Source organism: Neolamprologus multifasciatus, chromosome 19 (genome assembly GCF_963576455.1).
Source record: "Neolamprologus multifasciatus chromosome 19, fNeoMul1.2, whole genome shotgun sequence".
NCBI lineage: Eukaryota > Metazoa > Chordata > Actinopteri > Cichliformes > Cichlidae > Neolamprologus > Neolamprologus multifasciatus.
The window spans coordinates 23,738,843-23,762,612 of NC_140457.1; the positions used below are offsets into that span (position 1 = coordinate 23,738,843).

The following is a 23,770-nucleotide window of genomic DNA, read 5'->3' on the forward strand; positions in this document are numbered from 1 at the left end:
ATAGATTCAACATCTTTCTTCAACAGAATTGCAGACTGCACAGATGGTATCTTCCCAAAGGAAAAAGTAGTATAGCTTACTAGGGTATATTAGACTTAACAGTTACTATATACAGTAATGGACTTCTATATATTTTACATCAGATTAAAACTTTGGGTGTAAGAGTCAGATAATTATTTATTAAAAGCTAGACATTTTAAATGAGAATAAGAAAGAAAAGTTTGTCTTTGTGCCCCCTTTTGCCTGTTCATGCCCTATCGGTCCCCCTGGCTACACTTTGCTAGATCCGCCCCTGCACAGTTACCAGCCGTCAGCTGCATAGAAAACGATCCTGGTGTAGAAAGTAATATTAAATAAATTCTAACAACAGCTTATCAAGCTTAAACGTGCTGCTGTTGTTCAGCCGCTGGTTTCCTATTTTTGGTGAGAAGTGGGGCAAAAACTAAGAAGAGAGACGGACTCGCGACAGAAAAGCCGATCAGCTGATCATTAAGCAGTTTCACGATTGAAGTCGCAGCAGGAGAGAGAGAGAGAGAGAGAGAAAGAGAGAGGCAGTCGCTCCATATGTCGGTTGTTAAGCTTAACGTGGGAATGCTTTACAAACATTCAGAGATGAACTTACACACTTGCTTTACTTCTCTCTGGGAAAACTTCCTTGGAGATGAAATGCTGATTTGCTAGCAAGGCTACAAACACACACAGCCGCTCTATCACGTGACCACACTGCTCCAACGTGCTACGGTTATGAGCCGAGTTACGCCGTGTAGCAAGTTTTGTGAGGTGCTTTTTTGATATTTAATGGATCGGATTACATTTTTTATTTCTCTCCGATATCCGATCCAGTAATTTGGGTCAGTATCGGATCGATATTGATACGTAATATCGGATCGGTCCATCTCTATAATGTATGCAAAATGGCAAATTTTTTACAAATCTAGAATATTTCCAGGATGTAATTGCTAACTTAATTTACCTTAATATAGTTGAAAGTACTATTATAATTATTTTTCTTATTATTAATTATTATAATCTGCGTATTGTACATGTGCAGCATTAATTTCACTCATTAGTAACATTTGTTTAAATGTTTAGTAATAAATATCAAACATTTTGATCTTTTTTATTTTGTTTTCCAACAAAACTTATTCAGGAACATTGGACAAGTTTTTAATGGTTATAAAGGTCAGAGGTCCAAAGTTGCAGTAGGAAACATGTTATTAAAAGTGTTTTCCACAGTAAAATTGTATAACAAAAAAATAATAATGGCTATAAATTCTTCTTCCAACCTGTTTTATCTTTAGGGCTTGAAAACTTGAGAAAGTATCAAAGCAGTTTCACAGAGCCTGGGCGATTCATCTGTTAAATAGGACTGATAATTAAAAATGATTTTTCTTTTGTTTTTGTCCATCAGTGACTCCTACTTTTGAGGAATACCTTGAAATTCAAGACTTTTGTGAGGCCACTCAGCAACTGATAGACAGGGAGAAACATCTGTTTTGGGAGACAGCTGAGGCCAACAAGGAAGCAGTAGAAAAGCTTGCTGCAGACCATAAAGCCCTTGAAAAGCATGTATGGCACATTCTGCAGCAGAGATTTTCTCTCAGCAGTGAGGAAGAGGTGTCTGCTCTGAAGTCTGCAGTAAAAGCCATCAACCTTGAGGAAGAGCAGGACCAGCTGTGGAGACAAAGATACCAGACCCCCCCACCCTGGAGGCCCAAGAAGTGGAAGGAGCACCATGACAAAGTGCTTCATGAATTTGTAAATGGGCGTATGGAGAACCCATCAAGCCCCACTGGTGACGAGGTGAACCAGTCACCTATCCGAGCAGACATCCTGTCCATGGGCAGGCAGCTGAAGAAGGACCTGCAGTGGGTGGTGGAGGAGGTGAAGAACTGCTACCCACCAGAGATGGACATCTGTAACTTTTATGCAAGACAGTACCATCAAACTTTCAGCGCAAGACTCACACAGATTGCAGACTTTGATCTGGATGACAAGGACTTCAGCTTCCTCCTGCGATGGGTGAAGGAGTTTTATCCAGAGTAAGCCACCAGTTCAATTATTGTTTGAAGCAGCATCTTTCTGTCCCTAAACATGATGATGTCTGTCAGTGTGACAGACATCATCTTAATGTGCAAAATAAAATGACATCTTTGTAGACTAAACACAACTTGGGGTGTTTATAGAAACTCATGTGTTATCTGCTCTGTGTATCAGAATCCTTGAAAATCCTGAGCTGGCCAGTAATATCAATACTGAAGCGCTGGGAAACCTGTTTCCTGACGAGTTACTGAAAGCTCTGGAGGAGAAGTACCTCAGCAAACAACAGGTAACACAGTGTATCTGAGGCAGGGGTGTCCAAACTTTTTTTACTGAGGGCCACATACATAAAAATATAGGAGGGGCTGGGCCACTTACTAGAAATTAGGTATATAACCTTAACTTTACTGTATTAAAGTTAGAAAAATATCTTAAAAGTGGTCAAATGTGTTATATTGTTGAATATAATTAAAGACAAAACTGCCTTCATCACAGCTTTCCATGAATGGATCTTTATTGATTTATTCAGAAAAAGCTTTGGTAGCTCATTCTCAGAACAGCAGCCTCAGATTTCTTCTTAGACAGAAGATTTACAGCACAGAGAAAAAACAATAAAGGGAAAATTCGATGGGTACATTCAAGTTTGTTATTTAAGTTATTAGGATTAGCAACACATCTGTTAACGTCCGTTTGAAACGATTATCAACATTAACAGACTGAACTGGACTTAATAACAGGAGTGAATATAATTTTAGTAAATTATTCTGGTGAGTATCAGCTGCGCTGGGCATGTAAATCAGGCCATCCAGCTGCGGTGCTGATCGCCACTCGTGCCAAAAATCCAGACAAATGTCACTTAAGGAGCAGATCTGCATCAGATGAGATCAGCTGACTACATGTGGGTGCGCTGTGCACAGCGGCGTGTACTCTGTGTGTTAACAAGAAAAACGCATATAATAAAGTGGTGCGCAAAAGCAGGGTAGTGACATAATTGATGCGCATTATTGATATTTGAAGCATGTGTACCTGCACATTAACACACGGGTACTGTGGAATATATTTTTTACTCACCTAAAGCGCTCGTGCTCTCGTCCACTCCCCACAAAAAAATAGCAGCTGTGCGGTGTCTGTGGCATCGGTGCTCTCATCACATGTGATGGAGTAAAAAATCAAAAGCACAGCTTTATCAGACAGTTGCAGTTTAATGTTGGCTGACGAGTCTTCAATGCGTCGCACAACTGTATTTCTGGACATGCTGACGTTGTTGAAGTCCTGCACTTTTTCCGGGCACATTATTTCGGTGACTTTAACGAGGCCGTGTTTTATGAGGTCTCCATCTGAAAAAGGATTGCCATGTCTTGCAATGAGTTGGGCGACCTCATAGCTGGCTATTGTAGCCTTTTCCTGGACAATTTGAGCATGAAAAAATACTGTTGCTGACCCTGCAAGAGAGCTACCCCCTTGCTATAATTTCTGCTCTAGCTCAGCACCAGTGTAGGATGCATAGGCCTGATGTTTGGTTTCATAATTACGGAGCCCCGCAGGGGATGGGGGAGAAAAAAAATTAAGACGGACTTTTGCGAGATCTTGAAAACTAACTCGGGATCTCGCAAAAGTTTTGCGAAATCTCGCAAAGCAAATCGGGATCTCGCAAAACGATCGGGGCGATCGTGGCTCAAGAGTTGGGAGTTCACCTTGTAATCGGAAGGTTGCCGGTTCGAGCCCCGGCTCGGACAGTCTCGGTCGTTGTGTCCTTGGGCAAGACACTTCACCTACCGCCTACTGGTGTTGGCCAGAAGGGCCGATGGCGCAATATGGCAGCCCCAGGGCAGCTGTGACTACAACTGTAGCTTGCCTCCACCAGTGTGTGAATGGGTGGATGACTGGGTGTGTAAAGCGCCTTGGGGTCCCTAGGGTGGACTAGTAAAAGTGCTATACAAATACAGGCCATTTACCATTTATTTACCAAAACTTTTGCGAGATCTCGCAAAACAAACTCGGGATCTCGCAAAACTTTTGCAAGATCTCGCAAAAGTTGACTTCCAACAATGTTAATAGCTACTTAGTTGTAATATTACTCTTTCTGGGTCACAAAATACACTTTTAAGATATTTTGAGGCGTGAATGTAGTTGTGTAAACGTCAGATATCTGCTTGGTTTACAAGACATCACATATTTGCAAAAGTGCTCCAACGTTTTCGGAGATCTGACACCCACCATCTCGAAGCTAACGGGAGGTCGAGACCTACTACAGCCGGGAGGAACACCGCTCTCCCGGCACATCGTGCCTCGACCTCCCGCTCAGCTTCGAAGAATGTGGCTAAAAGTTTTGCGAGATCTCGCAAAAGTCCGTCTTAATTTTTTTTCTCCCATGTCCCCTGCGGGGCTCCGTACATAATGACGTCATACATTATACTCTTTCATAATTGCCACAGTTTCAGTGCAGATCAAACGACACACGTCCCCTTTAAATCATTGAAGAAACATTCACTCTCCCACCATGTCTGAAATTTTCTCCACTCACTTTTTACCTTTCGCTTCTTTGGTTCTGCCATGTTTAGTAACTTGGGGGTAAATTTCTTCTGTGATTGTCCTTTTTGGTGGAGCAACTGCCTTGATCAACAGCAGCTCCCCCTGGTGTTAAAACTAAGAAGTGCAATACACTCAAGCAAAAGTTGAAGTGCCATATTCTATTCTATTTATAAAATTACTTGCGGGCCAATTAAAAATGGGCCGCAGTTGGCCCGCAGGCCGGAGTTTGGACACCCCTGATCTGAGGCGTGTATCCAGTTAATCAGTATGGTCATTGCAGGGCTTAATGTGAGATGTGCAAGTCCAGCATCAAAGAGTTGCTGGTTTTGGTGGATGTTTTTTTAGACATAATATTGTAAATGTAATTATTACTGTCAGTAATTAAATCTTTACACATAAAAGCAGTTTAAAAGTGAAAACTGTGTGTTGTTGTGTGTTTAGAGCAACCTGATGATTTATATTGGCCAAGTATTGGATGAAGCAAAGAAAGAGTGGGATCAAGGAAAGGAGCCAACAAGAGATTATGGTTGCTACGCCAGTCCTGTGGCCTATGATGTCATCCAGGTAGAGTTGCTGCAACAACTTGATATTAAAGAGGCTGAAATCGATGCTTTTATAAAAATGTAATTATATAAAGTGAAAGGCGTCACTTGTGGTGGCCAACTTCAAGGATCCTTATAGTGAGCCATGACTTGTAATTGTTGACTGTAGTGACTGGCCTGACACACTGCATCACGTTGAGGAGTGTTTATTGCAAATCATTTGCTTGTTGACAGGTACGGCACCCACTCCACCTGCTTTCCTGCCAGTCTCCAGCTCACACACTCCCCATATTAAGTCTCTGGCTTCATTATTTACAAAGAAAAAAACCTCATTACTTATCCCCCTTGAGCTCACTGCCCCAATCCTCACCTGCAGTTGAGCCAGGGACCTCACCTCCACCACATCAAACATTTTGAGAGGCTTTGAATAAATTCCTATATCAGATCTGTGCAATAAAACAAAATTGTTTTGGTTACATATTGACATAACATTGTTTTGATTATAGGAGAACAAAATGTACAGAATGACATTTACTCTGTTATCCACTTCAAAACTTTCCAAAGAAGTGCCGACAAATATTTTCCAGCCTGCTGCACATATTAACCAAACTGAAAAAGACTTTGAGAAACTTTGAGAAAAAGATTGACAAACAAGGAAGACAATAGTTTTTGTTTGGGTCATTTATAGAAACTCATTTACTGTCACAGTTCATATCAGAGTCACAGTTTCAAACCCTCCCATGATTCTGTAGTTTAATCACTTGGGTTTGTCACTAACATTGTAAAGCACTGGGTTTGGTTCCTGGTGTTTAACTGGATCTGAAAATGATGGAAGTGCATTGCTGTGTAAAGTGCTTTGAGTACTTAAAACTGCCACTGATTTGTCAATCCATTTGTCTTCAGTTTATCAACGGCATCGTGACATCAGTACATATAACTGTAAGAGACCGACACAAGGCCCAGGAAATAACATCCAACCTGACAGACTTCATGCAGAGGTAACAAGGCTTCACAAGGCTGTCTTTTAAATATTGTCATTTGAAAATACATTTTAGTTTATGTTTGGTAATAACAAGATAATAAAAGTAAAAGTTGTTTTTAATCTTCTGCAGATATAAACAGTTTCATGAAGACATCATAAGGCAGAACAAGCCGCACAGCAAAGCTTTCATAAAGGCAAACCTCAGCTGTGTCGAACAGTTCAGGTATGTTTCTGATCCAGTTAGATAGAAATTCAGATTTTAACTTCATCATAACAGGCGAATACGTCACTGTGAGCTAATGTGTCCTGTGTGGTCTGTCTAAAGGGACTTCCTCGTGGAGCACGATCTGTTCCCAGAGGATGTGCGGGAAAACTGTTTGCAGGTCCTGACTGAGATGAAACAGTCTGCCCACACTTATTTATTAACTCCTGTGCACAAGATCCTCAAAGTAGGTTCTTTACAACTGCAGATATGAATAATCCTCAGGATTAAATCCTAACATGTTTTAATCAAAGATTTAAAAAACTGTGTTATTTGTTCCTCACACAGCCACACTACCAGAAACTGGGAACTAGTGACTGGCTGAAGACGAACACGTTTGAGAAGCTGCTGAACAGCACTGAAGACGAGCTTCAAGAACTTCAGGGTTCGAGTCAGTCCTCTTACCAGGTAAAAGGAGGAAACTTTATAATGGACTGAATGGCCATTATTGCCTTCATTGCTAATGTTTAAGTAAAAGGATTATGATGTGCTCTGATTACTTATATACTTGGGCTAAATTCAGGAGCTGATTGGTCGGCTTCACCAGGAAGTGACAGTAGAATATGTCCGGAGGCTCCTGAAAGGAGAGGTCAAACTGAAGGACAGCAATGAGCAGCAGAAGGCTTACGAGACTGTGAAAGAAAATACCGAGCAACTGCACGAGCTGTTTGCCAGAATGGTGAGACTTGATCTTTAATGCACACTTTAACTGAGACATGAATAAAACTCAACAGTGATCAGATTTCTGCTGAGCTGTGGAAAACATAAGTATAAGAATCAACTCAACTTCACATTTATATGGTTTGGAAGTTTTGATTAAAAGTTCTATAAAATTCAAAAAGGAAGTCAGAGGAGTTGGCTAAAATGTCAACCTCCAAGGATATAGAAGAAATGGAATGGAAAACCTGACTCATTCCTTAAGAACAAAGGTATTGACTCATAGAAAATGACGGACCAACAGTCAATATATAAGTTAGATGATGAGTGCCCTTGTCATAAAGATTTTTAAATTACAGATTTTTATCTGTAGCTCATAAATTAATATTTTATACAAACATTTTACATGGAATAAAACATGGTAGAAATAAAAGAAAAAACCCCATTTAAGGACAACTGGACTGCAGTTACAAATGTATCAAAGATCTGACTATTGGCTACGTGGTGCATAAAAAAAGACAATATTCACGAAACTGAAAGAACGTATTAAACACGTCATCGATCTTGGGAAACCCCAGTACAATAACTCCAGTTATGTTGATTACAGTTTTGGGAAACTTGCAGACTAAACTGACGTCACTGATTTGTCTTCACAGGGATCCACACAAGACTGGTTAAAGGAAATCCTGACCAACATTGCAGAAGTGCTAAAACTCCAAGATATTCCTGCCATACAGATGCAAATTGTTTCACTGGGATCTGCTTATCCCGACCTCAGGTAACTTTTGAACTGACTCAGGAATTATTTACTTTATACAAAAACAACTGCACTTTTTATCGATAGCTGAGGAGGAACAGCAAGTAGACTGAGCCAAACATCTCAGTTGGTTTCAGATGTTTCTTCTTAGCATTCATTGAAATCAAAACATGCAGGCATGAGAGAGCATTGTGTGCAGATGAAGTCAATAATGCTGTTAATTAGAGTGAAAAGAAAGATTTTCTTCCAAATGTGGCACCGGAAACCAAACTGTATAGACCTCTTATTTCTAACCTTAAAGGAAAAGGAGAAAGGGAATCAGGGGACATAAACACTGCACTCACATATAGACTGTCCGTGTGACTGAAAGTACCAACACCACAGAAGCGTGTGATTTTATGGGGAGTTATTTGGTAAAACTAGTGGAAACCTGGAATTCATGTACATCTAGTCACATATCAGTGTCACCAATACGAGTTCCATTTACTGTTGTATTTAAAACAGAAACTGACACATTTTCCACCTTCACTTTTTTCAGTAGTTTAAATAGGTGGGGTGATGTGTTACTGATGGCTATTAGGAAGAATGTGTGTCAGGGGCAGGAAACTGGTTACACACAGAAAAAGACGTAACATGGCAATTAGAAACTAGTCAGGATGGGATCAGTGTCATCCATCCATCCAACCATCCATCTTCTTCCGCCTATCCTGGGCCGGGTCGCAGGGACGGCAGCCTAAGCAGAGAAGCACAGACCTCCCTCTTTCCAGCCACTTCCTCCAGCTTGTCCGGGGGAACACCAAGGCATTCCCAGGCCAACCGAGAGATATAATCTCTCCAGCGTGTCCTGGGTCTGCCCCGGGGACCTGTCTGTAACACCTCGCCCAGGAGATGCCCAGCAGACATCCTTATCAGATGCCTGAACCACCTCAACTGGCTCCTTTCAATATGGAGGAGCAGTGGCCGAACCTCTCACCCTATCTGTAAGGGAGAGGCCAGCCACCCTTCGGAGGAAGTTCATGTCCTCCACTTGTATCCGCGGTCTCGTTCTTTCAGTCACTACCCACAACTCGGGACCATAGGTGAAGGTGGGGATGTAGATCAACCGTTAAATTGAGAGCTTCCTTTTTACACTCAGCTCTCTCTGCACCACGACAGACCGCATCAATGCAGCCGCAGAACGAATCCATCTGTTGATCTCCCAGTCCCTTCTCCCATCCCAGTATCTCAAGACCTCGAGATACTTAAACTCTTCCACTTGGGGCAGGAACTTCTACCTGACGTGGAGTGGACACTCCCCCCTTTTCCGGCTGAGGATCATGGCCTCAGATATGGAAGTGCTGATTCTCATTCCCACTGCTTTGCACTCGGCTGCGAACTGTTACAGTGAGAGGGCATTACCTGATAAAGCCAACAGAACCACATCATCTGCGAAAAGCAGAGATGAGATTTTGAGACTAACCAGGTGAAATCCTTTTGCCACTTGACTATGCTTAGAAAATCTGTCCATAAAAATTATGAACAGAATCATTGACAAAGGGCAGCCCTGGCAGAGCCCATCACCCACTGACAACTAGTCCGATTTATTGCTGGCTATGCGGACCAAGCTCTTGCCACGGTTGTATAACGATTGAATGGCCAGTAGCAATGGGCCAAACACCCTATACTCCTGAAGTACCTCCCACAGGACACTCCGAGGGACACGGTCGAATGTCTTCTCCAAGTCCACAAAATACATGTAGACTGGTTGGGCAAATTCCCATTCACCCTTAAGTATCATTAAGAGGATAAAGAGCTGGTCCTGCATTCCACGATCAGGACGGAAACCGCATTGTTCCTCCTGTATCTGATGTTTGACGAATGGACGGACTCTCCTTTCCAGCACCCTACCATTGACTTCCCAGGGAAGCTGAGGAGTGTGATCCCCCTATAGTTGGAACACACCCTCCGGTCCCCTTTCTTAAAGATGGGAACCACCATCCCAGTGTGCCAATCCAGAGGTACCGCCATTCCTCCCAATCACATCCCTCCAGGTCTCATTTTCATTGCCCACATGAACATTGAAGTCTCCCAGTAGGACAACAGAGTCCCCAGGCAATCATCATAAACATAATCATGAAATACATGATACACTTTATTTAACCCTTTATTCTTTGTGTCCCCAACAGTGAAAAACATGTCTCGGCTCTGCTCAAACTCAAAGCAAACCTCTCCAAAGCCGACAAGAAAACTGTCAAAACCACAGTGCTGGACATACTGAAAGAATGCCATACTAATGCTGAAACCCAGACGTTTTTCTCCAAAGTTGTGATGAGCCGTTCATATCCTTTATGTATCTCATCTTGCTGTGGATAAGATGAGTTGAATTCTAGTGCTTTCAGTCTGTCTGTAAAGATGTACAAAGTGGCTGTCATGGACAAGCCTGATTCTAATGTTACAGGTACTATGCTAATAACAAACATCACACTGTGTGTGACCACATGTGACCAGATTGCAGGAGACAGTCTTTCCTCTCTGCATTTTTGCATTTTGTGTTGTATTGTGACTCTCTCTTAAAACATCGTCACCATGTGGTCTGCTTCACTTGGAGGTAAACATAGTTTCATACAGAGATAAATGGGGCAGAGGAAATATGAATGTTTGTTCCGAATGCTTTTGATTGACTAAATTATGCACCGTGGTGACAACAAAAAAGGCTGGCATGCACGTTTCACAAATGTGACGGTAATTTTGCATTTGATTTTTGTGCAGGGTAAAAATATTTAGTTTTTCTCCAAAGTTGAAGTGATGAGCCCTTCATTTGCGTTTCAGAATATCACTGACTGAGAGTTGGGTTGCAGAGTGCATTATATTGTGTGATAGATAAGATGGAGTGAATTCTAGTGTTTTCAGTCTGTCTGTAAAGATGTACAAAGTGACTGCCATGGACATTTCTCCACGTTTTTTTTCTTGTTGTCTGTTAGTGTTTTTCAAACTTTTTGTTGACTTGAGCAACAGTGAGTATCAGCCTAAGTGTTTCTTTCTATTTAATTAATCATTATTTTGAAAGATCATGACTTATGTGGAAACACTTCCTCCTTGGACCTCAGACACTGTTATTCCATTTTCTACAGTGAAACTTTCTCCTAAATTCTTGTCTTAGAGGTGCAGGCTTCTCTCTTAAAACATCGTCACCACGTGCTCTGCTTCACTTGGAGGTAAACATAGTTTTGTACACAGAGAAATGGGGGTGAGGAAATGGTAAATGGCCTGCATTTGTATAGCGCTTTTCTAGTCCCTAAGGACCCCATAGCACTTCACACTACATTCACTCATTCACACACAGGCGATGGCAGCTACATTGTAGCCACAGCTGCCTTGGGGTGCACTGACAGAGGCGAGGTTGCCGGACACTGGCGCCACCGACCACCACCAGTAGGCAAACATGGGGTTAGTATCTTGCCCAAGGATATTTGGTATGCAGCCAGGAGGCAGCCTGGGATCGAACCACCGACCTTCTGATTAGTGGCTGACCTGCTCTGCCACCTGAGCTACAGCCGCCCCATTTTGGACCCAAACATCCACCCCAACATGCACGTTGGTTCCAAATGCTTTTGATTGGTGACATCAGAATAGCCTGGCACGCAACATTTCACAAATCTAACAGTAATTTTTCGTGTGGACTTGTTTATGTATTAGTACATCCACTTTAGTTTTCTTTGGTCTTTCAGACCTTTCAGTGTTGCTGAGCTGGTTGGAGCATTCATTCTTCTTATAAATAAATCAGATTGTTGATTCGGCCGTTTCTAGTCAAGTTTTTACTGTCTCAGATGGGTTTATTTTGATTTTTGGGTCTAATCACACCCTCTTTCACTGGCATTAACATCTCTTTAAACCTCATGACTACATTCCAGTGAAATAATATAAACTCCAGATCTTTTGTCTGCTTAAACTGTCATGGAAAAATTATGGAACAGACCTCACCTAATCATGAAAATACTTTATAATCAACTGTATAGTACATGTAGCCTGCATTAAAACAAACAGTGTAAATTTGAGTGAACTTAACCATCTTCATATGTAATTTATTTTTAATCAAATCATTTTGTAATTTTACAAAGAGTCAAACAGAGCATAAGCATGGTGTTACACTTTAATTTGCATTTAAGCACGAAAGAAGACATTTACAGTCTTATGCAACATTTAGCGATATTTGCAAGTTCTTTCTTTGGTTAAAAAAATACAAATTAATTGACTAAACACAAGTTAGCTTAAATTTAAAACATTCGTTCATCATAATACAACAAGTACTGTTGTTTTTATGCCATGGTGGACTCAGACACACGTGCTTTACACCACAGCGACATTTATGACCCTGGATAATAATAAATCTACTGGAAGTGCAGCGCCAGCTCAGTGTTTCCTATTTTCCTATTACTGTGTTAGATACTGCTGAAATCACAGAAACCATGTGTTGTAACAAAATGGATAAATAATACTCTAACCTTTGGGTAAATAGTGAGGCTTTCATTTTGATATTATCCAATAGTTTTGTAAGAATAGAACAGAATAGAATAGAATAAAATACTACAACATAAGGTAATGCTTTTTAAAAAAAAAAAATACACGACCACTGAAAGAAGTCAGAATTTCTGCAATTTATGTTTCTTGGTTTGTGCAAGTTAGTACTGAATAATTCTTTATTCTTGTATATGTACCAGAAGATAAATGGTAATATTGTGTTGACAGTAAAGTAACAAAACACACTGTTTAAAAATATTACCTTTGTCCTGTGATGTTTTACACACTATTGTTTGACATCAGAAAAAGAAAAATGACATATTTCACATATTTCAATGACATGTCAATCTCAAGGAAACCAGACATATAGCCGTCAAAGTAAGTTAATTTTGCAGGTAAAAATATTTTAATGTGTATTATTATTATTATTTATTTATTTAGTTTGTATTTAGCATAAGTGGCTTAAGCTGTTTTTTTTTTTCTTCAGTTTTTGTGATTGTAGCTAAGAAGATTTAAACATTGCTTTACTGAAATGCATATATGGTAATACCAATAAAATGCCACTATATCCACTAAGCAATTGATTCACTTTTTTTTTTAACCCTACTCCACTCACACTTAGTCACTTATTTTGATTTCAAATGTCTTCTTTTCCTGAAGCGAATATCTGTAACGATGTGCATAAAAACAGCCCTTGGAAAAAAAATAAAGCTCAAATATTCAACTTTTTTTTTTTTACTCAAATAGGTATGCACCAGCAGTGTTTGGGCTGAAACAAATACAGCACACAACCCCCTCTAGTGGACATAAATGTCCTGATATCATGTCGGATTTGGTTTTATTACAACTTGTTTACATTTACCTGCCTCCCCAGTATATAAGTGGTAACCAGCCTGAGTCAGATATTTTCTCTAACGTCTCCCATTGTTAAATATTGTACAGGCAGTTTTCCTTCTGTACATCTTTAAGAAGGTAATAGAGAGGGGAAAAGTACAACTCATCTGTTGCAGGAGTTTTTCTATCTGTTCAATTCAATTCAATTCAATTTTATTTATATAGCGCCAAATCACAACAAATGTCGCCTCAAGGCGCTTCATAGATACAGAGAAAAGCCCAACAATCATATGACCCCTATGAGCAAGCACTTTGGCAACAGTGGGAAGGAAAAACTCCCTTTTAACAGGAAGAAACCTCCGGCAGAACCAGGCTCAGGGAGGGGCGGCCATCTGCTGCGACCGGTTGGGGTGAGAGAAGGAAGACAGGATAAAGACATGCTGTGGAAGAGAGACAGAGATTAATAACAGATACGATTCAATACAGAGAGGTCTGTTAATACATAGTGAGTGAGAAAGGTGACTGGAAAGGAAAAACTCAATGCATCATGGGAATCCCCCGGCAGCCTACATCTATTGCAGCATAACTAAGGGAGGATTCAGGGTCACCTGGTCCAGCCCTAACTATATGCTTTAGCAAAAAGGAAGGTTTTAAGCCTAATCTTAAAAGTAGAGATAGTGTCTGTCTCCTGAATCCAAACTGGAAGCTGGTTCCACAGAAGAGGGGCCTGAAAACTGAAGGCTCTCCCTCCCATTCTACTTTTAAATACTCTAGGAACAACAAGTAGGCCTGCAGAGCGGGAGCGAAGTGCTCTAATAGGGTGATATGGTACTACAAGGTCATTAAGATAAGATGGGGCCTGATTATTTAAGACCTTGTATGTGAGGAGCAGGATTTTGAATTCAATTCTGGATTTAACAGGAAGCCAATGAAGGGAAGCCAAAACAGGAGAAATATGCTCTCTCCTTCTAGTCCCTGTCAGTACTCTTGCTGCAGCATTTTGGATTAACTGAAGGCTTTTCAGTGAGTTTTTTGGACATCCTGATAATAATGAATTGCAGTAGTCCAGCCTGGAAGTAATAAATGCATGAACTAGTTTTTCAGCGTCACTCTGAGACAGGATATTTCTAATTTTAGAGATGTTGCGCAAATGGAAGAACGCAGTCTTACATATTTGTTTAATATGTGCGTTGAAGGACATATCCTGGTCAAAAATGACTCCAAGGTTCCTCACAGTGTTACTGGAGGCCAAGGTAATGCCATCCAGAGTAAGAATCTGGTTAGATACCATATTTCTAAGCTTTTCAGCGCCGAGTACAATGACCTCAGTTTTATCTGAGTTAAGAAGCAGAAAGTTAGTGGCCATCCAAGTCTTTATGTCTTTAAGACATTCCTGCAGTTTAACTAATTGGTGAGTGTTATCTGGCTTCATGGACAGATAGAGCTGGGTGTCATCTGCATAGCAGTGAAAATGTATGCTATGTCTTCTAATGATGCTGCCTAGGGGAAGCATGTATAATGTAAACAGAATTGGTCCTAGCACCGAACCCTGTGGAACTCCATAATTAACCTCAGTGTGTGAAGAGGACTCTCCATTTACATGCACAAATTGGAGTCTATTAGATAGATATGATACAAACCACTGCAGTGCAATACCTGTAATACCTACAGCATGTTCTAATCGCTCTAATAGAATATTATGGTCAACAGTATCGAATGCTGCACTAAGGTCAAGAAGGACAAGCACAGAGATGAGTCCACTGTCAGAGGCCATAAGAAGATCATTTGTAACCTTCAATAAAGCTGTTTCTGTGCTGTGATGAACTCTGAAACCTGACTGAAACTCTTCAAATAAACCATTCCTCTGCAGATGATCTGTTAGCTGTTTGACAACTACTCTTTCAAGGATTTTTGATATGAAAGGAAGGTTGGAGATTGGCCTATAATTAGCTAAGACTGCTGGGTCTAGAGATGGCTTTTTGAGTAAAGGTTTAACTGCAGCCACCTTGAAGGCCTGTGGTACATAGCCGATTATTAGAGATAGGTTGATCATATATAAGATCGAAGAATTAATCAATGGCAGGACTTCTTTGAGCAGTTTTGTAGGAATGGGGTCTAAAAGACACGTTGATGGTTTGGAGGAAGTAATTATTGAAGTTAACTCAGAAAGATCGATTGGAAAAAAAGAGTCTAACTTAACATCAATGGAACTAAGAGTAGCTGTAGATAATATTACATCTGTGGGATGATTATTGGTAATTTTTTCTCTAATGATAAAAATTTTATTTGTGAAGAAGTTCATGAAGTCATCACTAGTTAACGTTAAAGGGATGGTTGGCTCAACAGAGCTCTGACTTTTTGTCAGCCTGGCTACAGTGCTGAAGAGAAACCTGGGGTTGTTCTTATTTTCTTCAATCAGTGATGAGTAGTAAGCTGTTCTGGCTTCGCGGAGGGCTTTCTTATAAAGCAACAAACTATTTCTCCAGGCTAAATGATGATCCTCTAAATTTGTGACACGCCATTTCCTCTCCAGATTACGAGTCATCTGCTTTAGGGTACGTGTTTGAGAATTATACCACGGGGTCAGGTACTTCTGATTAGAGACCTTAGTTTTCACTGGAGCTACAGTATCCAGAGTCGTACGTAGTGAGGAGGTGAAATTATTAACAAGATAATCGACCTCTGTTGGGGTAGCGTTCAGATAGCTGCTCTGCTCTGTGTTGGTACAGGGCATTGACGATGATAACAGTGGCTGGATTATATTCTTAAACTTAGTTACAGCGCTTTCAGAAAGACATCTACTTTGATAAAGTCCACTCTCCACTGCTGCGTAATCAATTATTGTAAATGTAAATGTTATCAAGAAATGATCAGACAGGAGAGGGTTTTCAGGAAACACTGTTAAATGTTCAGTTTCTATGCCATATGTTAAAACAAGATCTAGAGTGTGATTAAAGTGGTGGGTGGGTTCTTTTACATTTTGAGAGAAACCAATTGAGTCTAACAACAGATTAAATGCCATGTTGAGGCTGTCATTTTTAGCATCTACATGGATGTTAAAATCACCCACAATAATTATTTTATCTGAGCTCAGAACTAAATTAGATATAAAGTCTGAGAAATCAGACAGAAACTCTGTGTAAGGCCCAGGTGGACGATAGATGATAACAAGTAAGACTGGTTTCTGAGTTTCACAGCTGGGGTGGACAATGCTAAGCATCAGGCTTTCAAATGAATTAAAAGTCTGTCTTGGTCTATCATTAATTAATAGACTGGTGTGAAAAATTGCTGCCACACCGCCCCCTCGACCTGTGCTTCGAGATTTCTGGTAGTTAGAATGACTCGGGGGTGTTGATTCATTTAAACTAACATAATCATCCTGCTGCAACCAGGTTTCTGTAAGGCAGAGTAAATCAATTTGTTGATCAATTATTAAGTCATGTACTAACAGAGACTTGGAGGAGAGAGACCTAATATTTAATAATCCACATTTCACTGTTTTACTCTTTGGTTCAGATGTGGATACTGTATTGTTCTTTCTTTGTGATTGTTTAAGTTGTTTGTTTTTTGTCTTTTTGGAAGCAGACACAGTCTCTATGGAGATGGGTTTTTGGGGGGGTAGCAGGAGGAGAGAAGCTGCAGAGAGGCGTGTAAGACTGCAACTCTGCTTCCTGGTCCCAACTCTGGATAGTCATGTTTTGAGGGGTTTAATAAATTTATCGATATTTCTAGAAATGAGAGCTGCTCCATCCAAAGTGGGATGGATGCCATCTCTCCTAACAAGACCAGGTTTCCTCCAGAAGGTTTGCCAATTATCTATGAAGCCCACATCGTTTCTGGGACACCACTCAGACAGCCAGCAATTTAAGGAGAACATGCGGCTAAACATGTCACTCCTGGTCTGATTGGGGAGGGGACCAGAGAAAACTACAGAGTCCGACATTGTTTTGGCAAAGTTACACACCGATTCAATATTGATTTTAGTGACCTCCGATTGGCGTAACCGGGTGTCATTACTGCCGACGTGAATTATGATTTTATTGAATTTACGTTTACCCTTAGCCAGCAGTTTTAAATTTCCTTCAATGTCGCCTGCTCTGGCCCCTGGAAGACAATTGACTATGGTTGCCGGTGTCTCTAGCTTCACATGTCTGAGAACAGAGTCACCAATTACCAGAGTTTGACCCCCGGCGGGTGTGTCACCGAGTGGGGAAAAACGGTTAGACACATGAACGGGTTGGTGGTGTACCTGGGGCTTCTGTTTAGGACTACGCTTCCTCCTCACCGTTACCCAGCCTTTCCCCAGCTGCTTGGGGTCTGCCGGGGAACAGCTAGCGGGGCCTACGCTATCTTCGGCTGCACCAGCTACAGGGGCCTGGCTAGCTAAGGGTGAGAGCAGGGTGCAAAGCCGAGTCTCCAATTCAGTAATCCTGGCCTCCAGAGCTGCAAATATGCTACATTTGTTACAGATATCATTACTGCTAAAGGAGGCCGAGGAGTAACTAAACATCTGACACAATGAGCAAGAAAGTGCAGAAGGGACAGGTGAAGTAGCCATGGTGCTAACGGGTCGGCTACGAGCTAAGCTAGCGAAACAGTACAGAGACAGTGAGTGAATACTATAAATTAGGTAGTGAGTACACAGAAAGTGTGCTTCGGATGAAGCACGTGAAGATTATACTGTGAAAAAATAATGTATTTAAAAGTTGTTAATTAAACTGCTAAGCAAATAAGCTACTCAGAAACACCACTGTGTTTGAGCAGGAACAGGAAGCGATACTATACCACAGAGCGAGCGAGCGAACACCAAGTGACAGCGCCACCGACAGGATATGATACGATGTTATGATACCTATTGTTGCATATCATTTTTAAGCACCCAATGCAACACAGCCATAGATGAGCTCAGACCCTTTTTAGTGGTCCCATTAAAAAAAAAAATCCATTTAATCACAGCACCCCTAAAAGTAACTATAGTAATATTTGGCTGGCATATTGGCAGTTGCCAGAAAAAGAGCTACTTTATTGTTTCAGTTTGTTAAAGATTTCTATTCCTATTTCGTTTAAATTGGGTTTCAGTGTTTATTAACAGCACAGCTCCAGTTCCAGGTGACAGTAAGTTAAAAGGATGTTACCTGTCGATATCCAGCAGCAGCCTGTATTCAGTTTGAATACTGCTAGAAATTGGTATGGATCAATTTGTGCCTTTTATTAGTTTGTAAATTCTGTTTCACTGTTACCTTTAACTCTTGGGTGAGGAGGACACAGAGGGAGAGAAAGAAACAGGTGAGACATGTACAGCTGTAGCTTCTGTTTTGGCCACAGTTCATGATAATTTTACATAACTAAGCTGTTTTATACTGATATCAAAAATGGATCCCTGACTGATCAATAATGATCATCAGATTATAGTATTATGCTTTTTGTAGTTGAATGCAGTGTTTGTGCTATTATCAGTGGAATGAAGGCGTGAGGAGGATGGAGAGAGAGGGCAGAGCGATTGTAGAAGAGCAGGAAGAATCAGGTGAGTAAATGGGCAGACGGTGAGGTTAGCCGGAAATGTTTTACCAAATAAGTTGACATGCATTTCATGGATACTGTGTGCTTTCCAGCAGCATACTTAAAAATATCCGTGGTTTTTCTTAAGAACGTACTAGTTAATATGAATAGTAGTGTTTGATGGGATTCAAATCGCTGTATACATGGCCTAAACAAGATAGCTGAAACTGCATTGGTGTCACAGACTACAAATCTGCTCCCCACTCTTGGATTTAGGATAGATGATGATGCTCTGTGCTGAATCTGCAGAATGAAGGGAGGGTTTGTATGAATTTAAAAAAAAAAACTCTCTTACCATTTTGCTTCTTGGCAGTGAGATTTTCCACTTTGTTTATTGAATAATGGTACTTTAAGTGCTTAATGATTTGGTTGACCTCCATGTGTTTAAAAGATTGAAAAAAATGCTGTCCTCTCCTCACAAGTTGTTCTTTACTTTGGAAAACTCTGGTCAAAATGATTGAGACTAAAGTTTCCACCTTAGAGCTGTTTATTATATTTAAATCTGTGATTATTTATTATGAATTATTTTTAGACACTGCAATATGTCATCAGCTATTTAAGCTGTTTTTGAAGTTGACATTCTACTGAAATTGCAAATGTGGAAAGAGCTGACTACATTTGAAAGACGTGTATTCCATTAATATTAATTTTAGAGCACTAACCCTGGCATTGTGGCTGGGGGCTGAGGCCCTCTAAAGCTTCGTATCTAGATTCGCCCCTGAACACAGCCAAAGGTTATGCAAGAGAAATATTTAATGATGCGTCAGTTTGGGTCCTGAGTAAGTAAAGCTGACGGGCAGGATTAAAGAATTGCCGAACGTGTTTAATGTTAAATGAAGTACAATTTAAATTCTGAGTCTTTTTCGTTGCTGCACTCTTACGTACAGAATGAGCGCTTGTTGCACCACTACAAGGTTTAAACTCTTAACCTTGAAACATGAGCTGATGGGGGCAACGCGGCTGTAGGATTTTTGTGTGTGTTCGGGGGAAATCTTCCTGTAAACGGATCAGGGTGTTGGGAAAAGTAAAAAAAAATGTCGGTCAGTGGTTTCAGCTTGTGCTGCGACCGACACTCCCACTGACTAAATGTCCGTTTAATCATTAACAACAGGTCTCTGTGTGTGTGTTTCAGTCCGTAAACCTGCTCACTGGAAGGTGATCTCTGGCTTGTCCTTGTGCCCAGAGAAGCTAGTTCGCCTGCTTCACCTTCTGCTGTTACCGCCGGCTTTTTGAAAACTTTCTCCTACAAAGACACAGCTGACGGTAAAAATTTCCTGTCTGCCTTCATGCCAGCGATGCAAATTTAAGAAAGCGAAAGCACCGAATAAGCTATAAAGAGTGAAGCGGAAGTTTTATTAACCGAGGAATCGCCCAGAGGTAAGTTGACTTTTCTTTCCCCCTCATTCGGTCATTGTTAGTAGCAAACCTTTATAATATAAAATAATATAATGTAATAAAATAAAATCACTATATATATATATATATATATATATATATATATATATATATATATATATATATATATATATATATATATATACTGTGAATGCATTCAGCAAGTAGCATATTTTTGGTATCTATATGCACATATAGTAAAAGAGTTGTTGGAGGTTTGACCTCTGCTTCTTAATCCACATCGGAAGTTATAGAATTTTAGTCACTGCAGTCATTTCTAGTAAATTATGAAGACATTTCAAGTCATGATCATGTAACACATAGTTAGAATTATTATTATTATAATGTCTTGAATAAAAAGTGATTGTTTTTAGTTTTTTTCTTTATCTCATGACTCTGCAAATATCCAAATGACATTTTTGGATGTCATTTTCTGTACATTGGTCCAGACTTAAAGAAGTCAGTTCATTGACTGACTTCTTTAATATTTCTTTAATACGCCTCTCCTTGGTTTTAGTTTTTTGTTGTTGTTGTTTTTTTAAACACAGCCAGAGAGAGACAGGGGAATTTCTTTAGTTCAGCCTGTACCTGCAGATACAGCAGTTTTAATTTTAATCTGCAGTGTCTTTTGGGTGCTTATGAAAACTGCTGGCTCATCTGTTATTAGTCAACAAAATTCCTCTACCCATTTACTTTCTCAGCAGTCACAATGATTAAACACTCACACGCATGCTCACTTGTAGAGCAAAGGCACGGCACAGAGAGACATTTTGTCCTTACAACTTTTCTTTTACATTTTTTACTCGCAGTTGGGTAGTAAATGAAATGAGATGTCGCAAATGATGGAAAAGTCAGCCGAGAACCCCAGTGAGGACAGAGCGTCCTTCAAGAGCAACGGGTCCATCAAGAGCGATGAGAAGTTGTCGACCGATGGCGGCACAAAGTTGGGCAGGCTGCGATCGTTTAGAAAGAGCATCCAGCATGCAACACAGAAGAGTCCTCTGTCATCTGCCAAGGGATCAAAGGTCACGTCCAAATCAGATACACCTACAAATGAGTCCGATTCTGCGGCTTCACCACCGCCTCCATCACCCAGTGAGTACCCTTGTGGCTGTAATAAAATCTGCTGTGAAGCAGGTTTTGCAGACAAGTGGAATCTCAAGGTCAAAAGAAGAGCCAAGAGGATCTTACAGATAATTTACACCTCGCTATCTCTCTTAAAAAGGTCCTCTCACAAAACATGAATAATGTTATGTCCTAGCTCTAATTAATTAATGCTTGTTTACATTTTTTCCCATGAGCGCCCAGGAGAAAGATCGTGTGAAGTCATTCCCCTCAGATGTGGGTGCTATTTTAAAGAGAGTATGCAAAGGTGGAAGGAGCAGTTGTCTGGGAAAAGGGCAGAAATGGCCACAACGCAAATATATCAGTTTGATCAAAGTATCTTAGCAAATGTCAAACAAATGTTTTCTTGCTCAAAGAAGGACTGCAGGACCATACATTACTGTGCAAAAGTCTATATTTTTAGATTTATTGAAATTTGTGCAAAAAATATGAAAATATGGTATGTGAGGCTGGTATTTGTATTTATATTTTATATCAATTCTAATGAGCATGAAAATCAGTATTTGTTATGGCATGGCCACCTTTTATTCTTCAGCTTGGCCTGAACTCTCTTAGCCAAAGTTTGTTTTGTAATTTCTTTAAGTAGCCTTCAGGAAGAGTTCTCCAGGTTTCTTGATATTCAGAGCTCCTCTCTGGATGTTGGTGGCCTTTTTTTCTGCTCTTTGTCAACATGGTCCCACACAAGTGTGGGATCAGTACATGACTGATAGTGTTTTCTTTCTAGATATTCATTTACTGCATTGGCGGCATTATGTGTAGAATTTTGAGTTGAAAAATGAATGAGTCCATTTTGTAATCAGGCTGTAACATGGCAAGATGTGGAAGTGAAGCACTGTGAATACTTCCTGGATGCACTTTAAGAAAGTCTGGCTCAGTATCAGGTAGATAAATTACTTTTATCTGATTAGATGTGTGTGAAATGTCGTTTAGCATATAAACCAAAAACATCACAATTCAACAATGAATATACTACACTATAGTTTACCTCCAGAAGAGTACAATCAAAGAATAATTGATTAAAGCGCAGCTATGCTCAGTAGAATACAAACAACACAAGCTTTCAGAAATGGAAAACAGCATGCTGATGTCATGTGTCGTGAGTGAGGCAATAATTACCTTTGGAATTCATGCTTTGCTCAAAGTTCTCCTGACTTTAGCCTGAGGACACTTTAAACAGGTCACACTTTAGAAACATGAGGCTTTGCTGTAAGATGTCAACACACTGCTCCCTTTCCTGACAATAATAATAATACAAATATAATTAATAAAATGAGCAAAATCCCAAGTTTTCAGTTATTTTCTGCATTTGTGGATAAAACATATTTAGCTATTGCCCACTTCCGTTTGTTATGGAATATCAAAGTTTGTGTTACTGCTGAACTTTTCAGTCTGTGCAAGAGGGTGGAAGAAACCCCTCTACAGGTCTGTACAGGTCTGTCCACAGCTCCAAGTTACCTCAATTTGAGCCATGGTTACAGTTATCCTTCCCCTCAGGTAATAATAATTTCATCCTGCAACACGTGGAATTTGCTTGTGATTTTCTCTGTGAATAAATGTCTAATTTTACTTCACTGTGGTGATTTCTGATTGTTTGTACACGTGAGACTTTAGAAATAAAGTCCTGTCCTGGCCATCAAATCAACTAATTAGTAGGAAGCTGTTTGAATGTAGATAATTTGGGAAATTTGACAAAAGCAATTCATTGTTTCACAGGAAAGGAGTTGCCTTTCTTTTCATGGCGATTAACACCCTCTTGGAAATTTTCTGTTGACGAGGCAGAATCGGGCCTCATTTAGATCCATGTTGTCATGTTTCACTGTTAGCAAAGGTCAGGAGTTCAGAGGAGCATCAAGCCTCCTTTTCATCTATTTTTAAAGTGAACTAAAAGCTTGTTTTAAAGCTGCTGCTGATGTGCAGTTTGTCCAAGCTTCATTTTGGAAAGAGAAGAATTAACATTAATAACTGATTAAACATTCAAAGAGATTATTTGTGTAGATAAGAGAGTTTTCACAGGGGGGCGTGTAGTCCTGGAGCGTCCAGGTGTGTGTGCAAATTCAGGTCTGACCGTGCAATTCTCAGAGAAACTGCAAAAAAGATGTTTTGTCACAATGCACAAGACCACATTTGGAAAAAACCACACACAGCAAGTCAGTGCAATCACCTCATACCAACTCTCACTTGTGAATGAGGGGTGATAATTTGGGCTTGTTTTGCAGCCACATGATCCGGGCACCTTGCAGTCATTGAACTTCTGTGTAATCTGAGCCCATCTGCCTGACAGTTAAAGCTTGGCTGAAGTCAGGTCATGCAACAGAACAACCATCCCAAAACATTTGGCACAAGTTATGTGATTATTTGTAAATCATTATCTCATCAGAAATCAGGTCAGGCTGGCTCCTAATGATGAAACTCATTAGGAGGCAGCTTTTAGGCGCTAGCACTCTGAACTTTTATTTCTAACACAGCTTACAGTTTTTTGCATTCTTCAGATTGCATAATAGCATTGCCAAAGCCATGCACATACAAACACCCACATAAATGGATATAACCTTTAGTTTATATCCCTGTGACACCACAAAGAGAAATTT

The 23,770-nt window shown here is 40.3% G+C and overlaps 2 protein-coding genes across 6 annotated transcripts in view; both read left to right on the top strand.

The window, feature by feature from the left end:
- LOC146496668 (tumor necrosis factor alpha-induced protein 2-like) overlaps window positions 1–16,772 on the top strand; it is a 53,627-nt gene extending 36,855 nt beyond the window's left edge. For all 4 annotated transcript variants that reach the window (XM_085142748.1, XM_085142746.1, XM_085142744.1 and 1 more), the window contains 10 exons: window positions 1,412–2,042; window positions 2,218–2,329; window positions 5,014–5,136; window positions 6,018–6,112; window positions 6,227–6,319; window positions 6,422–6,545; window positions 6,647–6,766; window positions 6,882–7,037; window positions 7,672–7,793; window positions 9,938–16,772. In XM_085142748.1, the coding sequence (XP_084998874.1) occupies window positions 1,412–2,042; window positions 2,218–2,329; window positions 5,014–5,136; window positions 6,018–6,112; window positions 6,227–6,319; window positions 6,422–6,545; window positions 6,647–6,766; window positions 6,882–7,037; window positions 7,672–7,793; window positions 9,938–10,124 (1,763 nt within the window). In that variant the 3' untranslated portion in view covers window positions 10,125–16,772. The remainder of the gene's footprint in view (window positions 1–1,411; window positions 2,043–2,217; window positions 2,330–5,013; window positions 5,137–6,017; window positions 6,113–6,226; window positions 6,320–6,421; window positions 6,546–6,646; window positions 6,767–6,881; window positions 7,038–7,671; window positions 7,794–9,937) is intronic.
- A 2,682-nt stretch (window positions 16,773–19,454) lies between these two features.
- The window catches only part of exoc3l4 (exocyst complex component 3-like 4), a 34,810-nt gene continuing 30,494 nt past the window's right edge, over window positions 19,455–23,770 (top strand). For both annotated transcript variants that reach the window (XR_014871090.1, XM_085142750.1), the window contains exons 1-2: window positions 19,455–20,039; window positions 20,867–21,152. Coding sequence is in view for 1 of the 2 variants with exons in the window: in XM_085142750.1 (XP_084998876.1) it covers window positions 20,888–21,152 (265 nt within the window). In the remaining variant the exon portion in view is untranslated. The remainder of the gene's footprint in view (window positions 20,040–20,866; window positions 21,153–23,770) is intronic.